This window comes from Cucumis sativus, chromosome 3 (genome assembly GCF_000004075.3).
Source record: "Cucumis sativus cultivar 9930 chromosome 3, Cucumber_9930_V3, whole genome shotgun sequence".
NCBI lineage: Eukaryota > Viridiplantae > Streptophyta > Magnoliopsida > Cucurbitales > Cucurbitaceae > Cucumis > Cucumis sativus.
The window spans coordinates 15193060-15220670 of record NC_026657.2 but is presented as its reverse complement, the minus strand read 5'-3'; the positions used below and the strand labels follow the sequence as shown (position 1 = coordinate 15220670).

At 37.5% G+C, this 27611-nt stretch overlaps 1 protein-coding gene and 1 pseudogene across 4 annotated transcripts in view; one reads left to right on the top strand and one right to left on the bottom strand.

Moving 5' to 3' along the window:
• Positions 1-27611, top strand: part of LOC101210286 (DExH-box ATP-dependent RNA helicase DExH7, chloroplastic) — a 90552-nt gene that overhangs the window by 21785 nt on the left and 41156 nt on the right. For 3 of the 4 annotated variants that reach the window (XM_031882242.1, XM_031882243.1, XM_031882244.1), the window contains exons 8-15: positions 4251-4362; positions 4861-5046; positions 16334-16413; positions 20317-20421; positions 20684-20806; positions 21285-21371; positions 24664-24764; positions 26848-26905. In XM_031882242.1, coding sequence (XP_031738102.1) covers positions 4251-4362; positions 4861-5046; positions 16334-16413; positions 20317-20421; positions 20684-20806; positions 21285-21371; positions 24664-24764; positions 26848-26905 — 852 coding nt within the window. The remainder of the gene's footprint in view (positions 1-4250; positions 4363-4860; positions 5047-16333; positions 16414-20316; positions 20422-20683; positions 20807-21284; positions 21372-24663; positions 24765-26847; positions 26906-27611) is intronic. The other variant, XM_011652985.2, reaches the window with a different exon arrangement.
• LOC105434864 lies at positions 5692-6646 on the bottom strand (annotated as a pseudogene).

The window sequence follows — 27611 nt, the reverse complement described above, 5'->3', positions numbered from 1 at the left end:
TTATTGTTTCTTTTAGTTTTATTTGCTAGTGCTCGGGATATGATGTTTGGCGCTAAGGGGGTGTCAACCTAGTTGAGATGTTCGGGTGCGCCTCCTGATCCTTCTAGGTCTCCTTTGTTTACTACTTCTTTTTGGCTCTCTTTGTATAACTCTCTTGTCTCCGTTTCAAAAAAAATATAAATGAAGAGACAAAGCTCAATGTACATAAGGGTTATGCAAAGAGCAATAAGGGGGAGGAAGGATCTGCAAGCGCACCCGGGGCATCTCAACTAGGTTGACACCCCCTTAGCGCCCTCATCACATCCAAAAAGTGTCAATACAAGTTCAAACAAAAATCCCCAAATACAAAACCAAATAAAATGATAAAATAATCTGTCCAAAGCAAAATCATAAATCGTAGGCAGCAGACCGAGAACAAAGAAGAATAAGCCTTGATTGATTGAGCAAAAAACTGTTTGAAGTAGAGGGTTGATCCGGAAGTCTCGATGATCAAGGACTTCAAGGTGGGGAGGTTGTGAAAGCTGGCCAATTTAACACAATATCTTGCAATGAGTAGTCCTGAAAAACTTTGGATAGAGAACACCACGAAGATGCATTCAAACGGGCAGAATCAAAACGTTCCACCCAAGTTGATGGTTTATCATGAAAACTTTTTGGTTTCTTTCAAACCATATTCCAACTAAGAGGGCTTTTACTGTGTTTACCCACAATAAATCAGCTGTCTTCGTCCTCAAGGCTAGACCAACAAGAACTTGAGTCACGTTTTTAAAATCATGATCAAAAGCCCAACAAATATTGAATGATTGGAGAAGACGAAACCAACATTTAGATGCAAAGCCACAGTCAAATAAAAGGTGCTGAATATTTTCCATGTTACCAACACAAAAGGGGTAGGCATGAGGTAAGAGGACATGGGAGGAGCTTACTTTGAAGGACTGAAGCATAGTTTAATTTTCCAAACAGCATAATCCATATGAAGATATTTACCTTTCTTGGACTATTAGATTGTCAAAGCCTTTTGTACAAAAAATCTTTCAAGCAGCATTGAAGAAATTCACAAAAAAATCATGATCCGGAAGTTGTCTTGATACAAGAATAAAAAATGGAAATCATCAATTCTGTCATTATAAAATCAATATGGAGCTCTAGAGACATCGGGCTGGGAATTCGTGGTATCATTAGGTGCCTCCGGAGGAATTTTAACAATGTGGGACAGCAGTATAATTTCTGTTATATAGGTGATTAAAGGGAGATATTCCTTGTCAATAAAATGTCTCTCCCTAAGTAATCAGATCTTCTGATGTTTATGGACCATGCGGGTATAGTGAAAGAAAACTGATTTGGCCAGAATTGTTAGCCCTTACATCATGCTTAGCTGAGGCATGGTGTTTAGGTGGAAATTTTAACATTACAAGATGGGCTCATGAAAGATCCCCTTTTGGCAGAAACACAAGAAGCATGAATCATTTTAATAAATTCATTGCAGCAGCTAATCTCACGGAATTACCTCTACAAAATGGGAGGTTCACTTTGTCAAGGGATGGTAGTTCCCCTTCCAGTTCATTGCTTGACAGGTTCTTTATAAAAAAAGATTGGGATGGCCTTCTTGAAAACTCTCGGGTCTCACGCAAAACCCGCATCTTCTCAGACCATTTCCCCATTTTGTTAGAAGCTGGTGCCATCATCGTTCCTCTCCCTTTCGGTTTTGCAACAGCGGGCTATTGTCCAATGAGTGTAAGCTTTTAATTGAAGAAACATTATCCAACTTCACTCACCATGGATGGGCTGGTTTTAATGATTTTTTAGTCTTGCTGTATTGGCTGGATTCTACTCTCCTTGTAATAGGTTGGATATTGTTCTCATTGTTGCAATAGGCTAGTTTTAATGGGATATGATGTTTTGGTGCTAAGGGGGTGTCAACCTAATTGAGATGTCCGGGTGCACCTTCTGATCCCTATTATTCTTCTTCTTTCGCTTGTTTGGACTTTTTTATTTAGCTCATTGTATATTTCTCTTGTACATTGAGTTATTATTAATAAAGAAGTTTGTCTCCGTTTCAAAAAAAGGAGAAGACGTCGAGAGATGCTTAACCAATGATTTTATCGAAAAGGAACCTGAGGTTTCAAGGGACCAAAATCTTCTATGTAGAGAGGAAGCTGGCTGTGAGGATGAGATTTGAAATAGCAAGGACTGAAAGTTTATTATTTCCTCATCATTAAGCATTCTTCTGATAAAAATGGACCAAGAGCTGGTAGAAGAGTCCCAATGATCTGAAATTGACTCCATTTGGATTGAGCTCTATCCTAACCAGTCTTGGATATTTACACTCCAAAGTGATATTGTCCATCCATGGGTGCTTCCAAAATAGAATTCTGCTGACATGACCTAATTTGAAGAGAACCAATTAATCGATTTTGTGCCATTGCCTTGATATGCTAATCCAAGGACTTCTTAGACTCACGATTTCTTTTCCACTTGAATGCAAATTGAAAGTACTGCTACCATGAATGCTTCTAATCACTTGGCACCAAGGGAATTTTGTTCTTTTGAGAAAAGCCATTCCCACTTTATAAAAGGCCAGATTCTTGTGCTTCAACTTTCCCAAACCAAGACCTCCATCTTTATAAGATTTAATTACAGCATCCCATTTAACTAAGTGATTTAGCTTTCTTCCCTTATTTCCTTCCAAAAAAACTTATTCATGATTCTTTCCAAAGAGCTTAAGGCAGATTCTGGCATGAGAAAACAGATATATAATATGTGGGGAGACTGGATAAAACTGATTTGCACAAAGTAATCCTCCCACCCCCAGAGAGGTTGTATCTTCTCCATTTATCTAGCTTTCCAAGGACTTTATCAAGAATAGGCTGCCAAAACAGAGCATTCTTTGGATAACCTCCCAAAGGAAGACCAAGGTAAGTGAAGGGAAGACTTTCTACCTTGCAGTTTAAATTGTTTGATGTTGAAAGAATCTTGCTGTCCTCAATATTTATACCACAAATTGCTGAGTTTTCCCAGTTAATCTTTTGACCCGAATACCATTCAAAGACTAATAATGTTTTTCTAAGATTTTCCACCATTTCCTCATTAAATTTACAAAACAGGAGTGTATCATCCGAAAATAGAAGGATAGGAATGTGAATCCTGTCTTTTCCAACTACAAATCCTTCAAACATTTCTTTCTTATAAAGATTGGAGAAGAGGCTGCTCAAAACTTCACTAACCAAAAGAAATAGGAAAGGAGAAAGGCGATCTCCTTGTCTTAGACCCTTTGAAGCTGAAATTCTTCTTGCCTAGCATGGATGAAAACCGAATATTTAGGATTCTTGATACAGTCCATTATCCATAAGATCCATCTTGCGTCGAAGTTCTTCTTTTTCATTCCTTTTCTAAATACTTCTAATCCACTATGTCGAAGGCCTTTTCAAGGTCTAATTTAATGATCCATCCTTTCTTTTTTCGGATTCTAGTCCTCCATAGCTTCGTTTGCAATTAAAATAGGGTCCAAGATTTCGTGCTTTTCCAGAAAGCCACATTATGATGGAGCAATAATACTTGGCATTACTTTCTTTAATCTTTCTGCGAGAACCTTTGCAATCAACTTATAAATTAATGTTGTAAGATTTATTGGTCTAAAGTCTTTTACCCTTACTGCATCTTCTTTCTTCTTGATTGAAGTTCTGTTTTACACAAGCATTTAACCTCCCATTCTCATAAAACTCATTAAAGAGAGTAAGGCAATTATCTTTGAAATGATCCCAAAATCTGATTAAAAACTCAGCTGTAAAGACATCTGGTCCAGGGTCCTTAGACAAGAGGCATTACATTCATTTGTAAGACCTTCATTTATCTTCCTTAGATGAGGCCAGATTTCAAGAGAATGGTTGTTGGTTTGTAATAGGAGAGGACATCAACGTTCATCAACTAAACATTTTTAGTAAATAAGAAAAGGGAGAGGACGTTAATGGTTATTGGGATATTTGTCTAGGTCGTCTTGTATAGGATCTCATGTGCTATCTGGACATTATTTATTCTTGATGTAATTTCTCTTACTTGTCAGAAACTAAAATATAAATATACATTTGTCATTAAGTTATCCTTAATTGCCAAAGCATTTCCAAATGACCTAATGCTTCCTTGGTCTTTTCTTGTCCTAGAACTGTCTCTTCATTCTCAGCTTCTCTGTATCTAGTGCCAGTTTGTGACTTTTTTACTGATTACTAGTTCGTTTCTAATATTTTTTCTTACAGGATGCTCAGAATAAGGTGGCAGCTTTTGCTCTTTGTCACTTGTTTCCAGATCTTCCTGTTCATGTTGCACTTATTGAGCCATATGCTTCTCTTGTTATGCAGTGGAAGGCAGGTAACTGTTTTCACCATGCGCCCATTTAATTGGCTCTGCTTTTCATTCCAATCCACGGTGCAGTAGAGGAAAATATATAGAATATTAAAGCTTGAAAATGGTTAGGAAAATATTATTATCAATCAAAAAAATGTTTGTGTCTGTGCATTTTAATGTTGCATGGTTAGTCATGTTACACAGCAGGATTAGTAAATTTGTTGATACAACTAATACAATGATTTCTTATAATTGATCAAACAAATATTTGAAGTTTCATCTAGTATTTCAAATATGTAATCCCTGCATCATAATAAACATCTATTTGATTTGTTAAACTAGAATTCCATAACAACAATATAAGTATTTGTGTATATATCCTTTATTGCTAATGCCCTTCATTCTTTGCCATTGATTTTCATCGAAAAGTAGATGTTTATGATATATGGAGCACAATTATGCCTGCTTGGAATTTATGATATGGAGCACAATTATGCATGCTTGGAATTTGTAATCTTGCAGGGGAATCAATTAGCAAAGTTGACGACGATGAGAAAGATCGAAGGGCTAGTTTTGTTGATTCTTTGCTTGATGCTTCCAATATTGGTTCTGCTTCTAAAACTCTTGTTGGGAAAGTTGAACGGCTCAATATCGAGGATGATAAGAAGCCACGTGCTCTTGAACTTAATTCACATTCATTCGGGGAAAGTAAGTAGTTTAAACTTGGAAGAAATAATACAAGCTTCTGAATTGGATTTTTTATTCTGTTTTAATTAGCAATATTTTCTTGAAAAGGAGACAGCCTCTCTATTTTTTTTTTGAACAACCCTTTCTTGTTTACGTTGATTCATCATATGCAAAAAAAGAATCTAATGAAACAAACTAGTAGAGACAAAATGTCGACCAAGAGGAAGGCTTTGTTCTCACATAATGTGGATGATATTATGTTGTTAAATATATAACAGATTCAAGCTCTTGGTGATATATAATTAAATTTGCCTTCAACCACTAACTTAAGCTTTTGGATTAATTGGTGGTTTAATATGGTATCAGAGCAGGTGGTCTAGGGAGGTCCTGTGTTCAAGCCACCGCATTGTCGTTTCCTCCCCAATTAAAATCAATTTCCACTTATTGGGCCTTTCAAAGATTTCAAACCCAAAAGTGAGGTAAAATTGATTCCACTTGTTGGGCCTTTCAAATATTTCAAGCCCACAAGTGAGGGGGAGTGTTGGTGATATATAATTAAATTTGCCTTCAACCACTAGCTTAAGCTTTTGGATGAATTGAGTGGTTTAATACAAGCTTTTCCTTTTTTCTCTAGAACATAAGAAATAACGTAAAAAACCCAAAACATATGAAGCAAATGAGTTGAACAAGATACAAACTCATTGTAGCCTACAAAAATTGCATTACAGAAACTACTGGATATTCCCCCTTCAGGCTTTTGCCTAATTTATCTCATTAATCAGATCGTTGATGTCATCTTCTCTATTACCAGCATCTCCACCTTCCTTGTACGATGACTTTTTCCCTTGAAGGCAGCCCCCTCCTCCTGGCTTTTCAAGTTCAAAGGGCCATAAAAAGGAAATTACCTCCTTAAAATGAGGGCCAACATTAGCGATTTCATGCACCATATCTTCCACGCACACGATACCATGCTTGCCAATGCCTGTTCAATAATGTTGTTATCAGTTAGAGGAACTCTTTGTTTGTCTATCTTTGCAAATCCCTTTTTATATACAAGCTCCCTCACATTTTTAAGATTAGGGTATCCATATGTCACATATGGCCCCACCCTTTGTAGCTTCCCTAGAATACTCTCATTAGCCTTGGCAAAAACTGCGCTGAAAATTCTACTTAATCCGAGATTATATAAGATCTTCCTTGTCTTTGGATGCATGTCGTTCTTTCCCTGTATCTGAATTATAAAAATCAATTTAGATTTTGATGGCACAATAACAAATCTTTTTCTCTTTGTCCTGTGCTTCATGTTGACAAGGTCCAGTTCCCTAGCACGATATTCTCTGACAAATTCCTCAGGCAGTTTAATAAAACCATCCTTGTTTTTCTTCCAACTAAGCTTCCTCAACTCCAACTGCTCCTTTCTTCTCAATGTCGCTGCTTCATTTACCTTTCTTTTTTTTTTTTCAGTATAATCTCCGATATATATGCAAGTGGCTTAGGATCCTCTTCTGCCATAGCCATAGTAACTCACCCGCTATTTCGATCCAAGAAGAGAAAGAGAAGATCCACGATGAGAATCGAGATGACCTGGCTTGAAAATTTTGCAGCGAACGAACCCACTGAGAACGGAGAATGGCGAATGGCGACGAACGGAGAACGGAGAATGGAGAATGGAGAAGGAACCCACGTGAACGAACCCACGTGAACTCGTGTAGGAGGAAGACGGATGAAGAATTGACGAACGACGAAGACAAAGGACTGGCTCCGAAGACGAAGGAATGCGAAGTGCGAAACAAATTGAGACAGCCTCTCTATTAATATAAATATAATAATAATGAGACAGCCTCTCTTCCTAAGTGCTTCGAAAGGATTTCTTGAGATGGATAGGGCATTCTGTTTGAGAAAATTCCAGGTATCTGAGAGGCCATCACCTTGGAGCTCTTCATCTAAAATCACTGAATTAATTCTACATAAATCAATAGGATTGGAAAAATCACTTTGAAATAGATCAGATTGGACTATTACAGGAGCTTCTAAGGGTTCAAAGTCCCCAAAATTAAGGAAAAAATTTCCTCGGTTCTCACTCTTTAATTCTATAGTTGCTGGTAAGAATCCACAAAGATTTTTCCGAACTTTAATTCTTGCTTGAGAGCACTTGATTAGATTGAGAGTTTCTAAGGCTATACTTGTTCACCAAAGTGTGCTCCAATTGCTTCAAAGATATTTATTCGCCATAAATTGAGAGGAAGTATTGAAAAGAGAGACAACGAGTTCACACCAATTTACGTGGAAACCCGAGTACCGGGAGAAAAACCACGATTGTTTGTGTTGTTATTATTTTCTAATGAATAAAGCAATAGGTACAAGGGAGAATAAATAGAGTACACAATGGAATAAAAAAGGAAAAGATTTAGGAAAATAAGGAATACATTCCCATAATCTTTCCATAATTATTCTAGGATTCTAACAAGGAAAAAGCCTAGAAAAAAAGGAAAGAATTCCAACACTCCCCCTCAAGTTGGGACGTAAATATCAATGAGGCCCAACTTGCTAACGCAGAAAGTCGAAGTTTGGTCTGAGAAGCCCTTTGGTAAGAACATCAGCAACCTGTTGACTCGAAGGGATGTACGGAATGCATATGCTCCCACTGTCAAGTTTTTCTTTGATAAAATGTCGATCAATCTCAACATGTTTAGTTCTATCATGTTGAACAGGGTTGTTAGCAATACTAATAGCGGCTTTATTATCACAGAAAAGCTTCAATGGTGTCTCACATTCCTGATGAAGATCTGTCAAAACTTTCTGAAGCCAAATTTCCTCACATATTCCTAAACTCATAGCTCTATATTCAGCCTCAGCGCTGCTCCTGGCCACAACACTTTGCTTCTTACTCCTCCAAGTTACAAGATTGCCCCAAACAAAGGTACAATAACCAGAGGTAGATTTTCTGTCAACAACAGATCCTGCCCAATCCGAGTCAGTGTATGCCTCAATGGTCTTTCTGTCTGTTTTTCTAAACATCAGCCCTTTACCAGGTGTTGATTTTAAGTATCTCAAGATTCTGTTGACAGCTTTCATGTGTTCCTCATTAGGGGTCTGCATAAACTGGCTGACAACACTCACAGCAAAGGAAATATCAGGACGAGTATGAGATAAGTAAATTAATTTACCCACGAGGCGTTGATACTGTTCTTTATCAACTGGAACTTGATCATCAGAGTTTCCTAGTTTGCAGTTGAATTCAATAGGAGTGTCAGTGGGACGACATCCTAACATACCTGTCTCAGTTAACAAATCAAGGATGTATTTTCTTTGAGATACGGAGATACCTTCTTTAGATCTGGCCACCTCCATTCCAAGGAAATATTTCAAATTTCCCAAATCCTTGATTTCAAACTCATCGCCCATTCTCTGCTTTAATTGACTGATTTCTGCCTGATCATCTCCAGTCAAAACAATGTCATCCACATAAACTATTAGAACAGCAATCTTTCCTGTTTTGGAAACCTTTGTAAATAAAGTATGATCAGAGTGTCCCTGCCTGTACCCTTGGGACTTGACAAAGGTAGTGAATCTGTCAAACCATGCTCTGGGAGACTGTTTCAGACCATATATAGATTTCTGGAGTTTACACACATGCTGACCAAACTGGGCTTCAAATCCAGGCGGAGGGCTCATGTAGACTTCCTCTACGAGGTCTCCATTCAAAAAGGCATTCTTAACATCCAGCTGATATAAAGGCCAATCTTTGTTCACAGCAACAGATAGCAGAACTCTAATAGTATTCAACTTAGCAACTGGAGAAAAAGTTTCTGAATAGTCAATACCATAGGTTTGAGTAAATCCCTTCGCAACTAACCTTGCCTTGTGTCTGTCAAGAGTACCATCAGCTTTGTATTTGAGAGAGAACACCCATTTGCATCCCACAGTTTTGTGTCCCTTAGGTAGAGTACAAATGTCCCAAGTACTATTCTTTTCAAGAGCTTTCATCTCTTCCATGACAGCATTCTTCCATTCAGGATACTTTAAAGCAGTGTAGATATCTTTTGGTATTATGGTAGAGTCAAGGCTTGCTGTAAAAGCTCTGAACTGAGGAGAGAGACTATTGTAGGAAACATAATTGCAAATGGGGTGTTTAGTACAAGACCTGGTGCCTTTTCTCAGAGCAATGGGAATGTCAAGAGAGGAATCATACTCATCTGATTTTCCTGTATGACCCTGTTCCGCTTCATTATTACGGGTTTCTATTCTGACCTCAATCTCATCACCACTGTCCTTTTCTTCCACGTTTTCAAGAACAGCAACATTAGACCTGTCATTCTCACTTATCATATTCTTAGTACAGGGTTCAGTAGGGTTTTCCATACCTTGATCTCGAGGAGGTTCAGAGTCTTGGACTGGAGCCGGCGGCTGACTAGTAGGGGAACCGACTTCCTTTTTGTGATTCCTCCTGTAGTACGTTTTCCAGGGGACTTGGTTTGTGGGTAGGACTATGGAATGAGGAATGATGTTAGACACAACACTAGGAGTGGGTTCGATGAATTCAAAGGTGTTGTTAGACTCTTCACTCACACTCTCCCCCTGAAGATGGCTAACGGGAAAGTAGGGTCGATCCTCACAGAAAGTAACATCCATAGTGACAAAGTATTTTCTGGATGGTGGGTGAAAACATTTATAACCACGCTGGTGAGGGGGATACCCAACAAACACACATGCCTGAGCCCGAGGGGTAAATTTGGTTTGATTAGGGCCAAAATTATGGACATAAGCGGTACACCCAAACACACGAAGAGGAACCTCAGAAACATGACGAGTCGATGGGTAGGACTCCTTAAGACAATCTAAGGGAGTTTGAAAATGAAGAATACGAGAAGGCATTCTATTGATTAAATGAGCTGCTGTAAGAATAGCATCTCCCCACAAGTATGAAGGAAGGGAAGTAGAAAGCATAAGGGAACGGGCTACTTCCAGAAGGTGACGGTTTTTTCGCTCGGCCACTCCATTTTGTTGAGGAGTGTAGGCGCACGAGTTTTGATGAACAATCCCCTTGGAAGCAAGAAATTCACTAAGGTTATGGTTTTGGAATTCCCGACCATTATCACTCCGAAGAATAGCAATTTTTTTGATGGAATTGTGTTTCAATGGTGTGATAGAAATTTTGAAACATAGAGGAAACCTCAGATTTATCAGTGATAAGGTAGACCCAGGTAAGACGGGTATGATCATCAATGAAGGTTACGAACCACCGTTTTCCAGATGAGGTTGTTATCTTGGATGGTCCCCAGACATCACTATGAACAAGAGTGAAGGGTTGGGTTGGTTTGTATGGTTGTGAGGGAAAAGAGACTCGATGTTGTTTGGCCTGAATACACACATCACAAGATAAGGTAGTCATCTCAACTTTAGAGAAGAGATGTGGAAATAAATGTTTCATATATTGAAAATTAGGGTGGCCTAAACGAAAATGCCACAACATACAATCTTGTTCAGAAGTAGTGAAATAGGAAGATAAGAGACTAGTCCTAGGAATGCTACTAGAAGAGGTATCGTCATCAAGGAGGTAGAGTCCCCTACTATGCCGGGCAGTGCCAATCATCCTCCCCGAGCTCAAGTCCTGAAAAGAGACAGAATCAGGTAAGAATATTGCTTTGCAGTTTAACTCATGAGTGATCTTGCTTATCGAAAGCAAATTATAAGATAGTTTGGGCACATGCAAAACATTATGTAAGGAGAGCCCTGCACAAGGAGAAATCTTCCCCTTTCCAGCAATGGGGGCCAAGGAGCCATCTGCAATTCTAATTGTCTCGTTCCCAGCACAAGGAATGTAAGATACAAAATGTTCAGAGGACCCAGTCAAATGATCTGTGGCACCAGAATCCAGAATCCAGGGGTTCTTCCCATCAATACTAACAAGACCGAAGGAATGAGGTATACCTGATTGGACAATGGCACCTAAAGTGGCAAGACTGAGATCAGTTTGGTTTTTGTGTGGATCGGATTGTTGAGGAGGTTCAGCAGACTCACTCACATACGCCCGCCCTGTGTTCTGTTTGTCGTTGGAAGGGCGTTTCTTACTTCCTGGGGGACGACCATGTAACTTCCAACATTGTTCTTTGGTATGCCATTGTTTTTTGCAATGCTCGCAGACAGGAATTGGTTTTCCATTATGCTTGTCACTGCTACTGTTAGAAGATCTTGCACTAAAAGCAGCAGAGTCAATAGTAGGGGTTGCGGAAATATTCATAGCACTTGTGCGATCTTCCTCGAGGCGGATTTCAGAGCAAACTTCCATCAGGGAGGGAATCGGTCTTTGACCTAGTATACGCCCTCGAACTACATCAAACTTAGGATTAAGACCAGCAAGAAAGTCATAAATCCTGTCATTCTCTTCAATTCTCGAGTACTGTACACCATCAGTGGGATCACGCCAGACTAGTTCTCTGCATAGGTCCATTTCTTGCCATATAAGAGAAAGCTTATTGAAAAAGGATGTGACATCCATGGTTCCTTGCTTGCATTCATGAACTTGCTTTCTCAGCGTGTATAGACGAGAGGCATTCTGACGTTTTGAGTAAAGTGTCTGGGCTGTGTCCCAAATATCCTTGGCTGTTGCAGCAAACAATAACGGCTTGCCAATTTGAGGTTCCATACTATTGATCAATATGGATCGAAGAATAGAGTCTTCTGCCTTCCAATATCGTTCATGTGGGTCGCCCGGTAGGGGGCGAGGTATTTCCCCTGTCAGAAAGCTAAATTTTTGTCGTCCTTCGAGGACCATCTTTACTGACTGAGACCATGAGAAATAGTTGTTGCCATTCAACTTTTCTCCTGAAAGATGATACATGGAAGACTGAGCCACCGTATTAGTCAAATAAGGAGAGGATACATTAGGGAACGAGTTTACCGGATTCTCAGAATACATCGGTAGAGTGGATGTCGTCCCTAAGGTAGCCTCAAGTGCTGCTATCTGTTGTCGAAGCCCTTCCAATTGTTGATGAACTATTCCCGAGGAAGCTTGCACGTTACGGTTGGAATATGCCGAAGATTCACCAACCTCAACTGTTGAGTGAATTTGAGAGTTTTTAACATCGGGATGGTAGCTAGGATCATTGGGTGGCTGGCCATACAGATTTGACGGCAGATGCGGTGGTAGCCGATTGGAATTAGATGGCAGAACATAAATCGGGGCGTGTGGAGCAATATAGGCCGCGAACAAAGAAAAGGGTTGGACAGATGGGATGGTCGGCGCCGTCTGAGGAAGAAAACCAGGCGCGTGGTGGTCCGGCGGCGGCGCGGACGGCTGCGGTAATGACGAAAAATTATTTTCGGACGTTTTCTGTAGCCGGCTTAATAATTCGTCCATGGCAGCACTCATCCGAGCATCGATGGCAGCAGCTACGGCAGCACTAAAATTGATGGCTGTCCCTTCTGTTTGATTTTCATAAGTGGTTTGGTTTTTTTGGGTTTCTAGGGTGTTTTCATTGTCCCGCTCTGATACCATATTGAAAAGAGAGACAACGAGTTCACACCAATTTACGTGGAAACCCGAGTACCGGGAGAAAAACCACGATTGTTTGTGTTGTTATTATTTTCTAATGAATAAAGCAATAGGTACAAGGGAGAATAAATAGAGTACACAATGGAATAAAAAAGGAAAAGATTTAGGAAAATAAGGAATACATTCCCATAATCTTTCCATAATTATTCTAGGATTCTAACAAGGAAAAAGCCTAGAAAAAAAGGAAAGAATTCCAACAGGAAGATTTTTTTTATTGACAACCATCCTCTGAAACCTTCAATAAGAGTTGGTCTGCTGTGTTTGGCTTCATTCCGTTTTTCAAATAACAAATGAAATTTTCCATAATTGAACCATTTGTCTTGAGCATAAATTAAATCATCAAGCTTTCCTTGAGTAACTTTCATGATGGCTTTGTCCGCATATAAAGGGTTAATACTGATTTTGACTGGAAAGAGATCCTCTAGGTATAACTTAATGTCCTTCCAATCATCAAAAAAGAACAGTCTGTTTAAAACCCATAGGTTATTGAAATCTTCCTCTAAAATATCTTCATTTTTCCTCACCCAGAATTTTTCCTCTGGTTGCTTCACAATTTTTTTTTCTTAAATGAATGAATTGGGTTTTTGGGACAAGAAGCCATGCTCTGTTTTTCTGAGCAGAAAACAGAGTGTAAATTTTTTGTTTTTAAATGCTTCACTTTGTCTGCGTAGCTTAATCCTGTCTGTGGGAGATAGGGAACTTTCTGACTTGAATGACCGACTTCTAAATGGAGAGTGGAATGCCAGTAGGTGTAATTATGAGTCAACAAAAAAGACCTGATCATATTGAGGAAGGATATCCAACCTTTCCGAACTTCTCCTGAGTAGATGTGAATGAAAGATTGTATTCCAGAAGAACTTCATCTCAGGAACCAACCTGATGGGGTTCGGAATTTGGATAGTTTTGTAAAACCAGTTTCATCCCTCCCAAATTTGCTAAAGAACTTCCAATCAGGTTCTTTGACTAGTGCCGATGTTGAAACAATGAACCATTCCAATTGGACTTGGATAAGGTGAGAATTTTTTGGAAGTCTACATCTTCAATATGGAACCTCCCCTTTTCGAACCAAATACAGTAGAAATAGTTTACAATCTTGCAGCTTTTAACTTCCATTGCTGGAAAAAATGGAGTTTTGACTCCCCAAGGTTGATGATGCCGAAGAGAGGGGAGACGACGTGACCGCTTAGTGAGATGGGGGGAGACGTGATCGGAAAGCTGTGGCCGGAGTCGAGGGAGAAGAGGGTGGGTGAGAGGAGAGAGGAAAGAGAAGAGAGATAACCATCCTCATTTTCCTTTATTAACAAAGAAGCTTGTCTCTGTTTCAAAAAAAAAATGTACAAGAGAGCTATACAATGAGAATAATAGGGAAGCCAAGAAATGTGGGAGAGAGAGAGCGACAGATAGGATAAGTAGATAGCACCCTCATCATATCCAAAATACAAAGAAAAGACCAAAGTACAATAAACATACAAAGGTCATGAAAAGACCAAAGGAACAACCAAAATAACAATAGAAGCTACCTACGATAGACAAAAGCAAGGCTGAAAAATAAAAACATAACGGCAGAAATACATATAAGCAAAGCAACTCAGTTTGTATATCTGATTTGTGAGCCAATTCCACTTCATTCAGACCAACACTTTCTGCAAGACCATCAATGATTTCTAACTCTCTCAAAAGCCTTTCCTCTTTTTGCTTTATATCAATCAAATGAGTAGCATGCCAATTTTTAACAGCAAGTTTCACTTTACGAAGCTGCTTATGAAGAATGAAACCAGCCCACCCAATGCCTAGGGGGGCGATTTTCAAGACTTCCTCAATAACCTTGTTGCACTCTTTTATCAACGACCAACTATTGCAAAATCTGAATGGGTATGGCCCCCATAGTATTGCACCTACCTCTAAAAATAAAGGAAAGTGATTGGAGAAAGTTCTTGCTTTACGGGTCACTCTTGAGTTTTCAAATTCACCATCCCATTTACTGTTAATAAAAAATCTGTTCAACAGAGATCTTGCCGCAGTGCCACCCTCTCTTGACCAAGTAAATTTGCCAATTTGAAGGGGAATTTCCATTATATTGGCAGATTCTATAAAGGAATTAAACTGTCTCATCCCTCTTGTGCTTCTGCCAACTGGCAAACCTCTCATAGACCCATCTAGTGATATTAAAATCTCCACCCAAACACCAAGCCTCTTCTCCACATTCTGTAATTGTTAATAATTCTGGCCAAACAAATTACCTCTCTCTATAACCACACGGACCATAAACATTGGTAACCCAACAACACTTCTTGCACAAAGTTACACATTTTGTTGAGAGGGAATAACGTCCTCTTATGGTTTCCACCACTGTGATTTTACTTTTATCCCATAGGGTAAGAATGCCTCCGGAAGCGCCTTAAGATTCCACTGATTCCCATCCTATATCCATAGAACTCCAAATTGTTTTAATGAAATTTACTTCCAGAAGCTCAAATAGAGTCAATTACAATCGAATAGAGAGCAGCTGTGGGAATAATGGACCTTTGAAGCATGCATTATTAAAAGCTTTTCAGCCACTTGCTCATCCAATGAGGCATCTCTATGAAACTTTTCATGCAAATAAGCTATATTAACTTCCTCAGTAAAAGGCCACTCAAGTCAAGATTTGACTTCAGGCCCTAACCAGCCAAAATAAGCTGTTTATTGACTGCCTAGAGATATTTATATAAGGGCTTCCTAAACTTGAGGTCTCTTTGCCACTTATGGAAGGTTCTACTGCCGTGGATGCTACAAACCACCTTACACCAAAGGGACCTCTGTTCTACAATGAATCTCCACCTCCACTTGGCAAGGAGAGCCACATTTCTAATTTTCAGCTTGTCCAAACCGAGACCCCATCTCCTTGGGCTTTGGATAGTAAATCCCATTTCACATGATGGTTCGATTTGCTACCCTTGTTTTATTGCCAAAAGAAGTTCCTCATGGTTCTTTCAATGGAATTGGTTAATTTTTCTGGCATAGGGAAGGTGGACATGAAGTAGGTGGGGAGATTGGAGAGCACAAATGAGCAAAGAGTAAGTCTTCCTCCTCTTCAAAGATTAAATCGCTTCTATTCGTCTAGCTTCTTCTGTACTTTATCCAAGACAGTCTGCCAAAAGTGAGCACTTTTTGGATATCCTCCCAAAGGAAGACCTAGGGACATCAAATGAAGTTTTTCTATTTTGCAATTCAGCATGGATGCCACAGAGGAGATCTTGCTGTCCTCAATATTAATACCGCAATTGGCTGACTTCTCCCAATTGATCTTTTGCTTGGAACACCACTAAAAGATTGTATTAATTGGGATGTTTTCATAGACATTTGTTTCTCTTTTCTTTGCTTGCTCATTTTGGTGGTTCCTTTCTTTGAACATTTTTTTTTGTAGTTCCTTCAATGAAAGAACTCATTTCGTGTTGGGGAAAAAAAGCAATTGGGTTGATTATATGTGCTCGTGAGAGTTAGTCTGTTGATCAGTTGATGTGAATATTATGGGAGCTCATTAGTTATGTGTCCTTTCATTTTAAGATTGCATTATACACTTTTACTACTAGATTATATTAGTTTATGATTCCCATGCATGTTTTTTATCTATTAATTATGTTGAGTGTTTTCTATGTAACCTATGGCATAATTTGACTACATATATACGGTTACCCCTCTTCATAGTTAAGGACTTAACGTAATCGTAGAAGAATTATTAATTATGCTTTTATTTTCTTCTTTGGATTGCAGGATTAGACTACAACACCCAGAATGAGAGTTCTCGTTTGAGACTGGAACACGAGAATAAGATGAGAACTAAAAAATATCAGGTCTGTGCATACTATATTAGAAATTTTCTTCTAGATGTATTGTTGATCATATGTACTCTGGTTGACTCTTCACATATATGATAAGAAACGGAAGTATTCTCTTCTTCTACCTCTTCACATATATGATAATAACTAATGTCAACAGCATCCAAATTTCACAAGTCGAGCAAGGATTTATCTTTTGAAATGGAATAAAATTTTCAGCAAAATCACCATGATTTAGTCCAATAGTTATGTTGTTCAAGAGATCCATTGCCATCATAACCAACCAAGTCACACATTGTTTCATCATCTTCTCATTTTTTCTTCATTGGGTCTGTCAGTTCAACCATGCCAGACTTTGATAAGCAAATAATTTACATTGATTAGTTGAAACATAGAACGAGTAACTTTCAAGCTAAATTTTCAACCATTAATGACGAGTTGGAACTTCAAGAGTCACTTGGACACCCAAGGGTCATAATGAATCTAGAAATTCAGATTCATTCATATCTTTAATATGTACTTATTTAATGTTGAAAGGGCATAAAATTAAATGTTGTATCCTTTCATATAACTTTTTTAATTAGTATAAATACAGTTATAGTTTCCACATTTTGAGATACAACTTGAATTTGAATGACTTTCTCATAGAGTGTTATCTCTCAAGTTTTATGCTTTTCTTTGTATTCTTGTGTTAGAATGCATGTTTAGGACTTTCAATCTAGTTTGATCAATTAGATTGTGGAGAGTTCGAAATCTTGAAGTTAGGAACAACTTCTTCTTTCTTCTTGATCTTTGATTAATCTTTCCAAGCCAAAATCTGTTTAGCTTTCTTGGGGTTGTTTAACTATTTGTTTAATTGGGGTTATTCTGATTGCTGTTGTGGGGGTTCACCTAGAATAAGGAGAGTTCTCAAACGTGATTGAGGTAGTTCTATTTATCTGCCTTGTCGGTGATTTTGCTAGAATACCTGCATTTTTTCAATTCCAAACATGCATGGCATCTCCCACGTTGCTTCGCAATCAACTAGAATTAGGTTTTCAAGTTTATTCAAATAAGTTTGCTCGCAAGTATTCTCTTCTTTTACCTCTTCAATGACTTTGATTCTGGCATTCTTATGTTCGGAGAGATTTGTGGGTTGGGTCACTTTCCTCCATTTTCGACATTGATTTCCTTTGATCATAATCTCCCATATGAGAGTATTTTTGTCAATTTCATTCCCACATGGTATTTCTTCTTTAATTTGTTTATTATATTCTTCAACTTGAATCTCAATCTGCTTGTCTTCAACAATGAATTTCACTTCAGCATCAAGAATTTAATGGTGTTATCTTCTGTTTTTGAAATTTTGGGTGGACTCTCCGATTTTTGTTCATTGTTTTCTTCCTCACAGTGAATTTCTTGAATAACATCTTTTTTATATTATTACAAATATTCTGAAAATTGCTTCACTTTTTGAGTTATCTTTACCAACAAACGCTAGGTTTTCTTGACATCCTTCTTTGTTTCTTCAAAAACTTCAAGAGTGATGTATAAATTGGGTCTTCTTGAATAAGTTTCTTCATCAAAATTGTTGTACGACTGGTTCTAGAAATATTTCTCAGTTTTTCTTGCATATTTCTCAATCTTTCTTAGTTGTTCTTCATAACAAAAATAATAATTTAAGTCCAAAATTCTAGTAGTTTTTCTATGAAATTCCCTTCTTGCAAAATCTTGTTAATTCTATTTTGTTTTTCTTTTGAATTTTAAGAGTTCCTCTCTTTTAATGTGTGTTGTTTGGCAACAAGCACGACTTACAAAGCTCCCTCCTGTGACCAGCATCACGAAGAGTTTACTGGGGTCTTGGCCTAGGAGGAATTAAAAATCATAACACTGCTTTGCTTGCTAAATGGGGTTGGAGATTCTCAAAAGAAGAGTCGGCTCTTTGGAGGCAAATAATTAGAAGCATTCATGGTAAGGAGCCGTTCAATTGGTTCACTAAAGGAAAGTCTGGTAATAGCCTAAGGAGTCCTTGGGTTAGCATTGCTAGAGTTTGGAGGTTGGTTGGTTCATTAGCCTCTTTTAATCTTGGTAACGGCCAAAGAATTGGCTTTTGGACAGATCTTTAGAATTGCTCTTTTGCCCACTGGTTCAGTTGAGCACAATGGGACCATGATACTTCCTCTTGGTCATTGGCCTTTAGAAGAAGTCTGAAGGATGATGAAACTGTAGATTTTCAATCAGTGCCTTCCCTCCTCTCTTCTGAAAAATGGCTAACTCCGAAGATTATAGATCATGGTCCATTGATCCTCAAGATCGGTTTTTCGTCAAGTCTCTTTCTGCTCACTTAAAATCTGCCTCCCCAATGGATAAACGTCTTTTTTCAGCAATTTGGAAAACAGGCAGCCCATGAAGAATCAATATTTTGATTTGGATTATGGCCTTCGGGTCCCTCAATAGCTCTGAAATCTTGCAAAAGAAAGCTTCCAATAAAAGCCTCACCCCCTTGATCTGTTCTCTATGTTTGAAGGCTAGCGAGAATCTTTTTCATATTTTCTTGAACTGTCTTGTCTCTTCCTTCTGCTGGGTAAGGTTTTTCTCCTTGTTTAATTTAACTTGGGTATTTGACGTTTCACTAAGTGCTAGTGTGTTTCAACTTCTGTTGGGTCCAAGTTTGGCCAAAAAATCAAGCATCATATGGGACAATTTGTCAAAAGCTTTACTTTTAGAATTATGGTTCGAACGAAATCAACGTATCTTCCATGATAAAGCAAGACCAATGGCAGAAATTATGCATGCAGCATAACTTAAAGCTGCAACTTGGTGTACCCTTAAAAAGGAGTTCGCTAAATATTCCATACAAGACATTTACCTTAACTGGACTGCTTTTCTTTCTCAACCTGCCTAATCCTATGCTGCCTCAGTTTCAATGTTTGCAGATTATACAGGCCTAAGCCCTCTACTGCTTTTGAAGCTTTGAAGGATTGCCCCTGTTTTAGTTTTGTTTTTTGCACCCCCCCACCCCTGGAGATTCTTGTTGTTTTCTTCCGGTCCCCTACTGTTTTCTGGACATTTGTACTAAGATGGATGCTTTTATTAATGCTTCTTTATTGTTTTGTTTTGCTTGTGCTCGGGATATGATGTTTGGCACTAAGGGGGTGTCAACCTAGTTGAGATGTTCGGGTGCGCCTCTTGATCCCTCTAGGACTCCCTTGATTACTACTTCTTTATGGCTCTCTTTGTAATAAGTCTCTTGTACTTTGAGTTCTTATTAAGAAAAAGTTCTTGTCTCCATTTCAAAAAAAGACCACATCACGAAGAAATCAGCATGTCTTTCAAGACAAGTCTCTTCCTTGGTTTGTGTTGTAATTAGAGCTAAATATGATATAACTCCCTTACTTCATTCTATACAATAGAGTTCAATGTATATAAGTATGCATGGAAACCCTAAATAGTAAATTGCAATTGAGGACTAAAGGCTAACAAGCTTCTATAGTTACATATATACTATAACACTCTCCCTCAAGTTGGAGCATATATATTAATCATGCCCAGCTTGTTATACTCTATTTGAACTCCATCCAAAGCTTTTGTATAGATATTCCCTAATTGTTCTCTAGTCTTCACATATCTAGTAGACACCAAGCCTTGTTGTATTTTTTCTGAAACAAAATATATTAAAAATCAATTCTATCAAAATTTTGTTGTCCGTTTCAGTTTGTTGTGATATATATATATATTTACATATATCTCATATGTCCTTTATTGTAATTTTACAGTCTTTAGGGTTTAGTTTATTCTCTATATAAATATGTAACATTCCTTTGACTCAAATGAATAAGAAAGATACTTATCTGAATTCTAAATTACACAGTTAACTTTGATTGGCCTCTTTATCAATTAGATGTTAAGAATGACTTTCTCAATTGGGTACTTGTAAAGGAGGTATTTATGGACTTGCCACCTGTTTTTGAGGACAAAGTGTGCAAGTTAAAAGACTTGGAACAAACAGCCTTTCTATTGCCAGGTGTTCTCATGTATTCAAAGGTCTCTACGTTGAATCCTGTGATCCCGTTTCCTACTTGACTATTATCGATAACCACTTGCAAAATTTCAACCCCACTAGAGTGTTAAAGTATTGATAATATGTGAAATTTACTATAATCCATGAATTCAAGCTTTTGAGTTTAATAGTAATTTAATGTGTATTTTTCAAGCTCTTAATGGTAATTAGTAATTTCTTATATAAAAAAAACGCGTTTTATTCATTACTTTTCTCAAACAGTTTCCTCAATTCTTTTTTATTCAGGAGATGTTGAAAAACAGAGCTGCGCTTCCCATTGCTTCATTAAGAGGTGATATGTTGCGTCTCCTGAAGGAGAATAATGTTCTTGTTGTTTGCGGGGATACAGGTTCTGGAAAGACAACTCAGGTTCATTTGTTTCAAGTGCAATTATTCCTATATTATTGTATTTTCTCTAAAGAAGAAAAAAAATTAATGAATAGGTGATTTCACCAATATCTAGTTCATGAAATAGTACTTATTAACGGTATATGGGTAAGATTTGTAGGGGTATTAGTTTGGGGTATTATGGGCAATTAGCTAGTGGTGTCTTGGTTTTAAATAAGAGGAGTTGTTCACCTTAGAGGATGTGAATCATTTCGGTAGGATTTTTCTTTGACGGAATTTGGGAAAGAGATTGCCCTCACGTAAGGCTATTTTTCTTTAAATTGTTTATTGATATTTTGGTGTTTCTTTTAAGTATTTTTGTTAGATAATATCCTAACACTATTTTCCCCTTTTAATGTGCTCTGCTCGACTGCATTAATAGCACATATACAAAATGTTTCTCCTAAGATCTTCCCCTTATTTTTCTCTTGAAGATTTCTCTAACAATTGTTTTATGTAGGTCCCACAATTTATACTGGATGAGATGATCGAATCAGGATGTGGAGGACTGTGCAACATAGTATGCACACAACCAAGAAGAATAGCGGTAACCATAAGTTATACTTTTGAGATCTTTATGTTTGTGAGATTGAAATCTTGTTGCTATTCTCCAGCAAATCATACAGGTTTAAATCTTATTGCTATTCTTCTATAAATCAGATGGATTGAACTCTTATTGGTATTTTCCTGCAAATATATTGTCGATGTTGATCATTGATTTGTATTGGTTCAAATTGAAGCTCTGGAAGAAAGTAAGACAGATAATATTTGTCAACCTATGTTTTTTCTTTTAAACAGAGATATAAACTTCGTTATTAATAATAACTCAAAGTTCAAGAGAGTTATTCAAAGAGAGCAATAAAGAAGTCTAAAACAAGGAAAATCAGGAGGCGCACTTGGACATCTTAACTAGGTTGACAGCCCCTTAGCGCCAATCATCATATGCCGAGCATACAAAACCAAAACTTGCAAAAATTAAATAATGTCCAGCTTAATGCAAGGGGTCAGAAGACAATAAAGGACCAGAAACAAGTTTAACAAAATAGGAAGCCAAAAAATATAAAACTCAAAATTAAAAGGCTAAAAATGAACAATCCACCAAGGCTTCAGAACGTAGGAGGAGGTTTACTGTGAAGAAGCTTCAGACTGAGTAATCTACAAACAATAGACTTAATCAGCAACTAACATGCAGGTTGAGAGAGAAAAGCAGTCCAGTTGAGGCAAATGTCTTGAATGGAATAATTTTCAAACTCCTTATTTAAGGAGCACCAAGCTGAAGCATTAAGATGAACGCATATTTTCTGGCCTTGGTCTTGCTTTATCATGGAACATTCGTTTTTTTTGAAACGGAGACAAGTTTTTTTTATTAATAAAGGAAAATGAGATTAAAGCTCAAAGTACAAGAGAATTATACAAAGAGCAAAAAGTAAAGAAAAACAATCAAACAAACTGCCCAAAGACGACCTCGGCCAATACAAGGAAAAAACGACCAAAACAAAACAAACGCAAAGAACAAGCTAAAAAGATGAAAACCAACAGAAAAAATCAAGATAAAACAGAACCAAAACGAAGAGAAATAAACACAAAGCATAACAAAATAACTTTTTCAAAAGGAAACCATTCGGATCTAGAGACTAGCAAAAAGAAGCAACCGGTGAACTCAAAGCTAACTTTTCAAAAGAGACCAAAACCAGAAGAGGAACAAAAAAATCTTTCATAATATCAGCATCAGCAAAAGGTTGTACATCCCATGCAACGCCATAACACACCATGTTGAATCTTCAAATTGATGTTCCAATTGAAAACTCATCCCCCATGCATGAAGAAGTACTAAAGATATATACCAAAATATTTCTCCCATAAGCCACTTTAATAGATTCCAGCACCCTTTTCAACCATAACTTGATTTATGAAGAAACAGATAATCTCATAGAATAAACTTGAGAAATATTAGAAGAGCAACCATAGTTTCTGGCAATCAAGACTTCTAAAGATGAGTTGCACAAAACATTAACATTTTCGCCTTCTGAACTAAATACTTCTTGGCTGTTACGATGAAAAGCCAGCAATACTTTAACATAGGAACCACGAGCAAACCTTTTCTTTAGGGATGGCTGCACTTTTAAATTAAGCCAGAATAATTCCACATTCACTGACTATTGACACCAACTCATTAGGAAAATCTGGTGGAAAATTATTTGGGAGAAAACCTTCCTCATTAAACAAAACAATTAAGTCCCTCCCTTCAAATTCTGAATCCAATTTAGGGTCAACTTCACTAAGAACAACTGATTCTTCACTGCTAACACTGATAGGAGAGAAAATTTCTGGCTGAACTTTAGGACTTAAGTCAGCTTTACAAGAGGAGTCTTGCTGACAAGATGTCTTTGCAATGGAGGTGGAGGATTTTGAAGTGTTGAGACATTTTGAAGGAGAAGAGCTATTTATTGACTTGGAAAAATGCTCAGGGACTTGGATTTTAGAGCTGTAAACTTGCAAGAGATCATTCGTTGATTACGCTCGAAGAATAATTCTGCGAGGAGAGCTTTTGACAAATTTTCCCATATTAAATGTGATTTCTTGGTTAAAGACGGGCCCGACAGAAGTTGAAACACATTAGCACTTAGGGATCGATCAAAGACCCAATAAAAATTGAACAAGGAGAAAAATCCTAACCCAGTAGAAGGATGAAACAGGGCAGTTCATAAAAAGATGAGGAAGGTCCTCATTTGCCTTCATACATAGAGGACAAATCGAAGGAACGAAGCATTTGTTAGGGGATTTCCTTTGCAAGATTTCTGAACTGTTGAGGGTCTCGAAAACCATAATCCAAATCAAGATGTTAATTATCCATGGGCTGTTTGATTTCCAGATAGCTGTAAAAAGATGTTTGTTCATCGGAGAGGCAGTTTTTATGTTCAGGACATTTTCCATCTTTTATAGCACTTTTTTTTAGAAAAAGAAACACACATGTATATTTCATCAAAAAGCATTGAAACAACCCAAGGGCAACAGGTTGAGAAAACCCCTTCCCAGGGAGCTAGAGGAGAGCTTTTCAATTGCTAGAGATCATCAAAAGACTAAAGTTACAAAATAAATTGGTGTAGTTGGTGCACCACCAAGATGCTGTATGCTGAACAGATACCCAAAAAGAATCAAAAGAAGCATGCATATCTTAAAAATATGGAAGATTTTGATGATGTCTCTTCCAGAAGAGTTAGCTGTGAAGAACCGGAAATTTTGGCTCCAAATTTGGCCTCAGAACAGGAAAATACTATTTTCAGAAAAGAGGTTGCAGATCTCAGTTTTTGACGGCTCCTTCTCCTAAAAAGAGTGCCAAATTGATGTGGACCGATGCGGTGAAAGCTTTGCTGTCTAAAATATGGTTTGAAAGGTATCAACGAGTATTTCACGATAAGAAAACAACTTGGAGGGTCCGTAGCTCAATCCCTTGGCTTCGTGCACTCTTTCCATGGATTGAGGTGTTTACCTTTCATGGGCACATGTTCTCGCTATTTTTCCCATTCATTTTCTTAATGGAGAGGATCGTTTCCTTTTCTAAAAGAACAAATATACGTGGCATTGTGATATTAAAATTTAATGTGTCCCTTATCCTACACTGTCTTTAATTGGCATGTTGCAGTGTCTGTCCCTGAGTGGACTTGATATATTACTAACATGTTATCATGCTTCTTGGCGCATCATACTAGTTAGACCTAGAATTGTTTTTCTTTTTTCATCAAGCATGAAACAAATCCAGTAGGTGTTTTTTTGCTTGCTTGCTTAATGAATGGATATCTTAGCTTCTGTGACCTAAACTATGGTACTTAATGTTGTAGGCTATTTCGGTTGCGGAAAGAGTTTCTGATGAACGTTGCGAGCCTGCCCCAGGTTCAAATGGGTCTTTAGTTGGTTATCATGTTCGTCTAGATAATGCCAGGTGTCAATATGCTTTTATAAATTTGTGGATTCTTTAAGACTATTGTATTTTCTGTTTATATTATTTAATCGTTTAATGTGGTTTTAACATTTCATACTATGTGAAATCTTTTTTAGGCATCCATTTATTTATTTAGAAAATAGAACAAAGCTTTTCATTGATATAATGAAAAGAAGCTAATGCTAAATATACAAGATGTTATAATATAGAAGATGAGAATGATATACAATAACTAAATGCAATAAATAAAAACATTCTCAGGCAGATGTCCTTGTTAGAGTTAGTGGGCTTGGCCCATAGGGAGATTATGGGAGATTTACCCTAAATATTTTACTTTTTTTAACCTCATTGTAGTATTCTATTTATTCTCCCTCCTTGTATCTATTGTAATTATAAAAAAATAATAAGAACAAAAATATCGTGGTTTTTCTTCCCGTACTCGGGTTTCCACATAAGTTTGTGTTTTGTTTGTTTATTGCTTTCAATAGTCCTAAATGGAATAATTAACGAAAGCTTTGGAAAGAGAACAAAACAAGTCAGCTTCTTTACCTTTGTTGAATAAACCCATTTCCCATTGAGAATGTAATTCCCAAGAATCTTTCAATTCTACTGTGCGATGAATAGCACTTTTCAGACAACTTCTCATGAAGCTTCAAAAGGCTTAGATGAAGAGTCATTGGCAAGTGTAAGCAGTGAAGAATTTGAAAGAGAAGAAGTTGAAGAGATCAAAATTGCAGATGAAATGCCTGATGATATGAACAAGGCTTTAGGCTTTTTATTCTAAACTGAAGAAGATCAATTACATTCCAACAAGGAAAGCTTCCTCTTTACTCCGCTGGAAAAGAAAGACATACCTCAAAAATTGCATTCCATATTGGAAGGCTGTGAAATTTCCTTAGCCTAATCCAAAGGAAAACAGGACAATCAGTGGATATTGTTCAGGGTTGATAAATGAAGATTAGCTCTGGAATTAGGAGGGGAGTTTGTCAAAAATCAAAGTGGCTGATTCTTAAAAGATTTCTAAAGGAAGTAATCCGGACACTGTACTAATTCAAGAAACTAAAAGAGGCGGCATTCATAAAGCATTCATATAAAGCATCTAGAGCTTAAAAGACGTTGGCTGGACTTTTGTTGGAAGCTTTAAGGAGTTTCACGGGTTTAGTTATTTTACAAGGCAGGATGAAGGATTTTTCAGAGACTGACATTGTTAAAGCAGATTTCTCATTGACATTTAAGTGGTTGACTATTTGCAAAACGCAATGCAAAGGGTCCAAAGCTTAAGACAATTTAGCAATTTCTTTGGACTGGAGTAATGTGGTGAACGCAGTGCTGACAGGTTATTGGTTTTCCAAAGTTAAGAAAGCACATTTTGATTGCTTCCCTTTGGTCCTCTCTTTCAATGGCTTTTGATGCTGTTTGTTCCAGTCAGGAAATTAGTTTAATTTTGTGTGGTTTCCTCTCCATGGAATTCTGACCATGTTATCTAATTCGAGGATTTTCATGGCACGGAAGATTACATCGTACCTGTGGGCTGTTGACGTCTCTAACCTATTATTATGCGTTATAAAATTTTGTTTCAAGCTTCTACTGTTTGCTTCGTTGTGATTTGGTTTTCGGTTGTAAGTTCTTAAAGGTCCGGTTTGTATTGAACTGTCTCGTTAAGATCCTTAAGTTCATTTGGAAATGGAGATGATGTTTGTCCATTAGTCTCATTTTATTATCCTAACAAAGGGGCTTGTTTCTTGTCAAAAAAGAAAAACCTTAGGCTTCCATTAACAAGGATCTAGTATCTCACCACTCTAATGCAATTCCAAATCCATAATCTCCACTTATACGCAAATATATTGCTTTAATTATGATATAGTTAGATCTAATTTAATATCAATCTATCAATTTGCGCTTTTGGGTTGATTGGTGATTTAATCTAGTTCAGACTCAAAACACTCAATCAAAACATGATTTTTTTATTCCACTCCAATGCAATCGACGATGTCCAAACACCCCCTAAAATTTTATTTAATTTCTCAAACTTGTAAGTTATAGTTGTTTTTATTGTTTTATTTAATCTTCTTTCCTATTGCAGGAATGAAAATACAAAACTACTATTCTGTACAACGGGCATTCTTCTGAGGAAAATTGTGGTTTGTCATCTTATTTTTTGATTCCCAATGACATACACTATTTGAAATTGACACTACATGGTAACTTAAGGACACAAATTGCATGTTTGTTTATTTCTTCTTAAATTGGCACCTTATTAATATAATTAGATTATTCTTAGGTGATACTATTATGGAGATATTATTTCCTTAATTGTATTTCTCTATGGTTATGTATAGGCTTGTATCTCTACTAAATAGTTAATGAAATATAGATTAATTCCATAAAATCAACATGGTATCAGAGCTATAGGGTTTTAGTCTCCTTGTATTCTAGCCGTCACATCCCCTTTCGTCTGCATCTGTTGATTCGTCGACGGAGGCAGAGCCATATCCATCAGTAATCAATACACATCATGTCTCCAAGTAGTTCGCTCTGCCGCATAGATGAAAATCCTCGTCTCTGATTCTGCCGCCGCCGCCACTACTCCTTCCGTCGCGACTGCCACCACCACTGCTCCTTCCATCCACACAGTTTGTCGCACTCTCGACCCAGATCCGTGTCTCCATTCGTCCTCACTCAGATCTACCTGTGCGGACATTGCAAGCACCGATTTGTTCGTGCATCTCTGTTCGTGTCTTCGACTTCCAGATCCGTGTTTTATTTCATCTTCTGCCTTCGAACCATACTGTTCCAGATCAGATCGACCCGCTGCCGTCGCCCTTTACTCGTACCAGAAAACTTCTT